At 47.5% G+C, this 8,765-nt stretch overlaps 1 protein-coding gene and 1 long non-coding RNA gene across 4 annotated transcripts; both read left to right on the top strand.

Moving 5' to 3' along the window:
- The first annotated feature begins 440 nt into the window (after nt 1-440).
- On the top strand, nt 441-1,168 carry LOC129747050 (uncharacterized). The gene is made up of 3 exons (XR_008737436.1): nt 441-844; nt 904-978; nt 1,036-1,168. It is a non-coding gene; the product is annotated as an uncharacterized LOC129747050 (long non-coding RNA).
- Nucleotides 1,169-5,026: 3,858 nt separating this feature from the next.
- On the top strand, nt 5,027-7,875 carry LOC129747048 (uncharacterized). Of its 3 annotated transcripts, XM_055741062.1 has the most exons (3): nt 5,027-7,643; nt 7,703-7,777; nt 7,835-7,858. In XM_055741062.1, exon 1 carries the CDS (start codon nt 5,028-5,030, stop codon nt 7,206-7,208), a length of 2,181 nt encoding a protein of 726 aa, XP_055597037.1. In that variant the 5' UTR covers nt 5,027; the 3' UTR covers nt 7,209-7,643; nt 7,703-7,777; nt 7,835-7,858. The 3 variants fall into 3 exon arrangements, with proteins under 3 accessions (XP_055597037.1, XP_055597036.1, XP_055597038.1); XM_055741061.1 differs by having other exon boundaries at nt 7,703-7,875; XM_055741063.1 differs by having other exon boundaries at nt 5,027-7,389; nt 7,442-7,875.
- The last annotated feature ends 890 nt before the right edge of the window (nt 7,876-8,765 follow it).

The raw sequence follows: 8,765 nt of genomic DNA on the forward strand, positions 1-8,765 counted from the left end.
TTATGAAAAGTTAGAGCAATACCAGTGTTGACAGATTTCATGTTAAACATCCTTCAGTTGCATTAATTTTGATGCGCTACCGGTATGCCAACAGACAAACTAGCGATTAAATGTTTATTTTGGTGCTCAAAGCTGGTAGGGAACCGAAAATAATGTTGGTATTGGATTTTATTTGCAATTAAAACATTGTAAGAAGACTTTTGTTGATGGATAAGAAAAAAAATTACATCAAATTGACTTACTTTCTTAAACACTTCAAATTAAAGGCAGTAATGAGTCTTGTTACAGCTAAAAAGTTCAACAAACTGACAAATTACGGTTATTGAATCCAAACTTCCGCTAAAGTTCTATTCTCTCTCAAGGAAACCATTAAAGCCAAAGGCTTCCTATCAAACCGTAAAACTTGTCACGTCCTCCCGTTAAAACCCACTGTTAGTAGAACTGGCAACCTTGGTACGGGATCGGACAAACGTCAACGCGTTGGCGCCGAAAAAGAATTGTCATTGTTAGAAAATTGATCGAAACTGCGACACGTTTTTTCTTGACCTGGCAGTTAGTTAGTTTGTAGTGAATTGTTTTTAGCGAAAACAGTATGTATTTGATCATTAGTTATTTGATCATCTTTTAATGTATTTTTTATAGTAGGTGGAAGCTATTTGGCCAGTTGCGCGTGATTTTTGTGCTCGCGGTTTAGTGAGTCGGAAGAGGTTAGGTGATAGAAATTCCTTACTGCGCAATTTGCCACTAAAATATTGTATTTCCTTTGATAGTTTGAGTGACCGTTCGGTTGTTCCGGTTAGGTGTACCGGGTTGAGCTCAATTAGAGCGGTAGGAAAGAAAAAGCGTAAGTACGCAAGTGTACTTTTTATTTACCCGAAGATAAATATGATTTTCGTCCATTAGCTTCAAATAGCCGGTGATATCCGACGGTTTAGGGTTGCCAGAGCTAGAGCTTAGGGTAAACGGCGAAACTTATTTGTAAGTTAATAAGAGATTGTTTACATTATCATCATTTAATAATAAATGTATTTACAGTCGAGTTCGTTCGCATACAACGTACTACGGAACAGTTTTTATTTCCCACAAATCTCGAAAATAAAGCTGCAACGAGCAACCTAAACCTGGAACCGATGATGGAAGGCCCTACCGGAGAGCTGTTCAACTGCGTGACATGTCACCGCCCGGATTCAGCGCAGAGCATGGTCGCTTGTGACGAGTGTTCGCAATGGCAACATTATGGATGCGCCGGTGTTACGGCTACCATAGCCGATCGAAGCTGGCTCTGCTGCAGATGCGTAGCTAGTCACAACGCAGTTAATTCGACTCAAACCGGCAACATAAACTCGCCCGAAGCACACACAACGTTTGCTTCAGCTCGCGCCGTCGATCGTGATGATAATACCACCGGTCCAATTAGTGGGAGACAGGACGATCAAAATTTCGGAAGACTTCAATCGTCGTCTAATTCGAATGCCGGATCAGTCGTCTCAGTCAATGCTATTGCTCATCTTCGTTTGAAGCACCTGAAAGAGCAAAAGGATTTGGAGGATCAAAAAGCGGAACGGGATCGCGAATTTCTTGCTAGAAAGCAGCAGCTAGAAGCAGAAATAGCTCTGGAAGAGCTCAATGAAGGATGTGATCGTAGCGTAGGAGGAAAAAGTCATCGAAGTGTCGCCGGTTGGATGGAACAACAATGCGGATTCGTGCATACGTCTACTCCAGTCCAGCAGAAACCCGAGACAGTGGCTCCAAGTGCGAACCCACATCCCGCCATCCAACAGCGAGAGGAGCGGCAAAGAATGCAAGCAGTTATTCAATCAGGTCAACAGATTCAACCAAGCACTGCGCCAAAACAAGCAGAGATTCCAGTAAGAAATCCTCCCCCAGCTATAGCACCGGGCCCAAGGAGCAATTATCTTGATTCGAATCCACGTTTTCAGCCAGTGGCTCAGAATCCAGTTCCACCTGTACCAGTGAATCCGCTAACATTGGCACCGCCGAGCTCGTCGCAGTTCCCTGGATTTCCAGTGATGAATAACCCCTACGGGGCGATGTATTTTCCGAATATTCCTGACATGCCGTCATCTGGTGCTGATTATCAGTTTGCGCACCCTCAGGGAGGAGTCTTTATCAACAACCCAGTCAGGCATCCGAACTTTGGTTTGAATGTACAGCCGTGTGCTTGGCAAGCATCCGAGCAGCACCCGCCTACAGTTCCACCAACAGTGTCAGCAGATTTGGGTAAAGGATTTCCTCATGCTACAGGTCGCATGATTACGACACAGCAACTGGCGGCGCGTCAAGTTGTCTCTAGAGACCTCCCCAAGTTTTCCGGGGACCCACTCGAGTGGCCCATGTTCTTGAGTGCATTTGAATCGACAACGGCCATGTGTGGCATACAACCCGACGAGAACCTTGCTAGGCTACAGAAAAGTCTTGTTGGTAGCGCTCGCGAAAAGGTTCAGAATATTCTAACGCTGCCGGATGCAATCCCGGAAATTATCGACATCCTACGAGCCGAGTGTGGAAGGCCAGACCAAATTGTATACTGTCTGCTATCCAAGATCCGGAAAACCGCTCAGCCGTCTGTGACGAAATTGGAGACGCTTGTGACGTTCGGCAGAGAGGTACGCAACATGGTGACGTACATGCAGTCAGCGAAACTGAACACCCATTTGGACAATCCACTATTGCTGGCAGAGCTTGTTGCTAAGCTTCCACCCGACTTGCAGCTACAATGGGGTATGAAGTTAGCAGCTCTTCCGGAACCATCGCTTGGCGATTTCTGTGCGTTTGTGTCGGCTTATCGAACAGCGGCATGCAAGGTGAAATTGACGTCGGATGTTGGTCTGAATGAAAAAGCCACAAAAGGTGTTGTGAGAAAGGAGAAGCCAGTTTATTTGAACGCACATTCCGCCTCCGTGTCCTCAGCGCCTGGACCACCGGCTTCGAAAGTTACTCCGGTGCTAAAGCCGTGCCTGATGTGCAAAAGTACAACGCACAGAGTCCGAACTTGTAAGCAGTTCGAAACGTTGCCGCTCGAAGAGAAGCTGAGGTTCATCAGTGAAACGGATATGTGTAAGCGTTGTCTGGCGCCGCATGGAAGGTGGCCTTGCCGAAACAAGCAGCCTTGCGGGATCAATGGATGCCCTGAGCCCCACCATAAACTGCTACATCCAGGAAGTTGTTCGACTCTCAAGAGTCAAGGATCGGAATCTTCGGTATCGGTAACTGCCCATCATCAACACCAGCAAGGCACCACTTTCTTCAAAATACTTCCCGTGACTCTTCACGCGAACGGGAAGTCGGTGTCCACATTTGCTTTTCTGGATGACGGATCCGACCTGACGCTGGTCGAAGACGAACTTATCGACGAACTGGGCTTGGTGGGCGAAAGAATTCCGCTTTGCTTGCAGTGGACTAGTAACGTCACGAGAAGTGAAAGTAACTCTCGTAAGGTCGAGATACGTATCTCGGGTGCTTCGAACAATCGCATCCATCAGCTGGCGAACGTAAGAACCGTTGAGAGCTTGGAATTACCGAAGCAGAGCCTGGATTATGAGAGTCTCTCGAACCAATTCCCCCATCTGAGTGGACTTCCCATCAGCAGCTACCGGACGGCCGTGCCACGAATTCTTATCGGTGTCGATAATGCCCAGCTCAACTTAGCTTTGAAGAAGAGGGAAAGATCCGGAGGAGAACCTGTTGCTGCTAAATTTCGCCTCGGATGGGCAATATTCGGTGGAAGACGAGCACCTGAGACGATAGGTAGTGCTTTTGTTCACGTCTGCGAGTGCTCCAATAGCCGCGAGCTCCATGAAATGGTCCAGCAGTATTTTGAATTCGAAAACCTGGCGATATCCGGATTGAATCCGCCCGAATCCGATGAAGATCGACGGGCCAGAAGATTGCTCGAAGAGACGACAGTTCGTACACCATCCGGAAAGTTCCAAACTGGATTGCTTTGGAAAAGCGATGAGCCGGTTTTTCCGAACAACTTTAGCATGGCAGTACGTCGACACGGTTGTTTTGAAAGGCGCTTGCTGAAAGATCCCGAACTGAAAACTAATATTGACAAGCAAATCGACGATTATCTGCAGAAGGGGTACGTTCACAAAGCGACGTCAGAGGAGCTCCGCAACAGTGACGACAGAAAGATTTGGTACCTGCCAATCAGCGCAGTGCGACATCCACGCAAGCCAACGAAGGTGCGTGTAGTCTGGGATGCTGCGGCAACGTATGGAGGAACCTCTCTGAACTCCCAGCTTTTGAAAGGGCCGGATTTGGTGAAGCCGCTTCTATCTGTCCTCTGCCGATTCCGACAGAAACAGTATGCCATCGCTGGGGACATAAGGCAAATGTTCCACCAGTTGATTATTCGTCCGGAAGATAGGAACGCACAACGATTTTTGTATCGGGAAAATCCAGAAGCTGCGCTCGACGTGTACATAATGGACGTCGCAACGTTCGGGGCAACATGCTCCCCGTGTTCAGCACAGTTTGCTAAGAATAAAAACGCCCAGGAACATAAAGATCGTTATCCGGAAGCTGCTGAAGCAATCGTTGACAACACATATGTTGACGATTTTCTTGCGAGCTGTGATACCATTGAAGAGGCAACGAAACTGGCTTTGGAAGTGAGTTTGGTCAACCGATCGGCTGGTTTTGAGATACCTAGTTGGCAGTCGAATTCCGAACACCTCCTGAAACGGGTTGGGGTGACTACTGGAGATGAGATGAAGAGCTTTGCCATCGAGAAGACGACAAAAACCGAAAGAGTCCTCGGTATGATGTGGGTACCGAGTGAAGATGTGTTTGTATTTTCGGCGGATTTCCGAACAGATCTACTCCCGTTGCTGTCTGGGGAAACGCGACCAACAAAGCGGCAAGTGTTGCAGGTGGTCATGAGCCTTTTTGACCCGCTCGGAATTGTGGCCTGCTACACCATACACGGGAAAATTCTCATCCAGTCCATCTGGCGTTCGGGAATTCTGTGGGATGATCCTATCTGCGACAACGACTTTGATATGTGGCAGCGCTGGATCAAACTGACACCGAAGTTGGAAAATGTAAGAGTGCCACGTTGTTATTTCCCCAACTACACTACCGGCAGCTACAATTCACTTCAGCTGCATGTGTTCGTGGACGCCAGTGAGCTGGCCTACTGTGCTGCGGCCTATTTTAGAATCGTTGACGGAGATACTCCCCGCTGCGCTCTGGTGGCAGCTAAGGCCAAAGTTACACCTTTAAGACCACAATCCATACCTCGAAACGAGCTGGGCGCTGCAGTGATTGGTTCTCGGTTGCTGAAGTCTGTAGAAGAAAGTCACTCACTGCAAATTACCGAAAAGTTCCTGTGGACCGATTCTTCGACTGTTATGGCCTGGCTCCGTGCGGATCCACGAAAATATCGCCAATTTGTCGGTTTTAGAATAGCAGAAATTTTGACGAATACTTCGGTGGAAGACTGGCAGTGGGTTCCTTCCCGTGACAACATAGCCGACCAAGGAACCAAATGGGGTAATGGTCCCAACTTCGATCCAGATGGTTTGTGGTACAAAGGACCCGAATTCTTGTACCGACCAACAGAAGAATGGCCGAAACAAAAACCCTGCTTGGAGTCACCCAAAGACGAATTACGGTCGGTAAACGTTCATCGTCAGTCTGACGATGATTTTGTAGTCAACATGGAAAGTTTCTCGCGGTGGGATGGGCTACTCAACCGAGTTGCTTATATGTATCATTTCGTGCACCGCTTCAAGCGCTTCAAACGGGAACCGGTGGAATCTAGTGAATCCTGTGGTGATCTGAATCGTGATGATTATGTGTCGGCGGAAGCAGCCATTTGGCGGGCTGTGCAGCGACAGGTGTTTGCGGAAGAAATTCAAGCGCTTAGAAGCAGTTCTGAGCTTTCATCGAAGCAGTGGAAGCGTATCGGCAAGGGAAGTGTCCTAGCGAAGCTATCACCGGTGATCGATGAGTCCGGTGTTCTCCGGATGGCGAGCAGAATCGACCCTCAAGCGGCTTATTATTCGTTCGACTTTCGAAATCCTGTGATAATACCAAGAGATCATCATGTCACCACTCTTTTGATCCTGCGATTTCACCAAAAGTACGGCCATGCCAATACCGAGACTGTACTGAACGAGCTCAAGCAACGTTACTACATCCCCCGGATGAGAGCCAGTGTGAAGAAGGCGATTAAAAGCTGCATGTGGTGTCGTGTTTATCTGGCTAGACCACAGGCTCCAAAAATGGCCCCACTCCCCCAGCCCAGGGTTAAACCCTATGTACGACCGTTCACCTTCACAGGGCTGGACTACTTCGGACCACTGCTGGTCAAACGAGGACGTAGCGACGAAAAAAGGTGGGTCGCGCTTTTCACCTGCCTCTCGGTGAGGGCGTTGCACCTAGAAGTGGTGCATTCTTTATCGGCAGAATCCTGCAGGATGGCAATTCGGCGGTTTGTCGCTAAGCATGGTCCTCCTCAAGAGATATTCAGCGACAATGGGACGAACTTCCGCGGGGCAGCCCGAGAGTTGGAAGAAGAAACTAATGCAATCAATAAGGAGTTAGCGAGCTACTTTACCAACAGCCATACACAATGGCACTTCAACCCCCCTTCTGCCCCCCATATGGGCGGGGTTTGGGAGAGGAAAGTCCGGTCCGTGAAGGAGGCGTTCAAGACTCTCTCGCACCATCAAAGGCTAGACGATGAAGGACTGCGAACATTGCTCTCGGAAGCAGAATTGATAGTCAACTCCCATCCGCTGACGTTCGTGCCGCTGGAGGATCCCAACGAAGAAGTGCTGACTCCAAATCATTTCCTTTGGCTAAGTTCCGGCGAGGACAGCAAACCACCAAGGGTACCAATCGACGATGTTACACCTCTTCGACCAAACTGGAAGGTTATTCAACACTTAACAAACCAGTTTTGGAAGCGCTGGGTGCAAGCTTACCTACCTACTATAGCCTGCAGGACGAAATGGTTCGCGGAAACGCGGCCGCTGAAGGTCGGCGATCTAGTGGTCATCGTAGACGAGTCCGTGCGCAACGGATGGCTCCGAGGTAAGGTGGTGAGGACTTATCCAGGACGAGACGGACAAGTTCACAAGGTCGACGTGGAGACTTGCGACGGATCTACTCTTCAAAGACCAGCGGTAAAGGTTGCTCTGTTGGACGTGCAGGAGGAGAGTAAAGTCGATTGACTACGACGTTACGGGTTGGGGTGTTAGTAGAACTGGCAACCTTGGTACGGGATCGGACAAACGTCAACGCGTTGGCGCCGAAAAAGAATTGTCATTGTTAGAAAATTGATCGAAACTGCGACACGTTTTTTCTTGACCTGGCAGTTAGTTAGTTTGTAGTGAATTGTTTTTAGCGAAAACAGTATGTATTTGATCATTAGTTATTTGATCATCTTTTAATGTATTTTTTATAGTAGGTGGAAGCTATTTGGCCAGTTGCGCGTGATTTTTGTGCTCGCGGTTTAGTGAGTCGGAAGAGGTTAGGTGATAGAAATTCCTTACTGCGCAATTTGCCACTAAAATATTGTATTTCCTTTGATAGTTTGAGTGACCGTTCGGTTGTTCCGGTTAGGTGTACCGGGTTGAGCTCAATTAGAGCGGTAGGAAAGAAAAAGCGTAAGTACGCAAGTGTACTTTTTATTTACCCGAAGATAAATATGATTTTCGTCCATTAGCTTCAAATAGCCGGTGATATCCGACGGTTTAGGGTTGCCAGAGCTAGAGCTTAGGGTAAACGGCGAAACTTATTTGTAAGTTAATAAGAGATTGTTTACATTATCATCATTTAATAATAAATGTATTTACAGTCGAGTTCGTTCGCATACAACGTACTACGGAACAGTTTTTATTTCCCACACCCACGCAACCCCTGTTTGACATGATTATTATTATTACAGTAACGACCATACCCACAAATGCATCTAACGATAGTTGGCAAAGAAAGGTGTCTCTGCTCTTCCCCGGTAGGATTCCGTATTCGATTTCCCATGGCTGTACGCGCCGAGTAGGAAGAAAGGTGAAGACTTTGGAGTTTCCTTTCGAGAAAAGCAATGTATGATGAGTCAGCTGTTGTTGGAGCTCGGTATTCTTCTTAGAATGCCAACCATTTCTGGAGACTTTGACACTAAGGACGAAAGATGGCCTCCGGGATGTCGGAACAGAATTCTTGCCTCCCTAGCCAACGAGGAAGATTGGTACTAAGCACGTTTCGCTGCCTTTCGCATTCATATAACATGTCACGCAACATTTGTGCTGCAAGTAAGGAAGTTCTTCCATATTGTTGAACGTCTGCTGCGAGAGGTGATCAAATTTCAGCAGAAGAAGCGTGCCTTTGATTATCAAATAGCTCGGGGGCTAATGAAGATATCTGCAATGCAATGATAACATCTCCAAGTACGATAATTATACTTGCCAAACTAAAATTTCCCAACTTTCATTCCAGTTAACTGTTATTGTAGGCAATGCATTTTATCGGAGGAAAAAACTATAACCTAAATATTCCGAACTTTTCAATCGAATGACATCTCTATTGTCGGAAATTTCACCGAACCGGAAAGCCTCGTCGCCAGAACGTAAATAGTGGTGCCTGGTGAACTGCTAGAGGCAACTTATTCCGGGCATTACTTTTTACGATTATTGCAGCCGAGAGGGATCCCCGGGTTGTCAGCTAGCCTCGCAACCGCACCGCTTCAGTGAAAATTGTCCATCCTCTCACTTCCGTTTCACTTCTTCCGTTCG

Source organism: Uranotaenia lowii, chromosome 2, assembly GCF_029784155.1.
Source record: "Uranotaenia lowii strain MFRU-FL chromosome 2, ASM2978415v1, whole genome shotgun sequence".
Taxonomy (NCBI): domain Eukaryota; kingdom Metazoa; phylum Arthropoda; class Insecta; order Diptera; family Culicidae; genus Uranotaenia; species Uranotaenia lowii.

Bases quoted from the DNA above. Each gene is read 5' to 3' on its own strand.
- LOC129747048 (XM_055741061.1), top strand. From the start codon at position 5,028: ATGTGGCAGCGCTGGATCAAACTGACACCGAAGTTGGAAAATGTAAGA.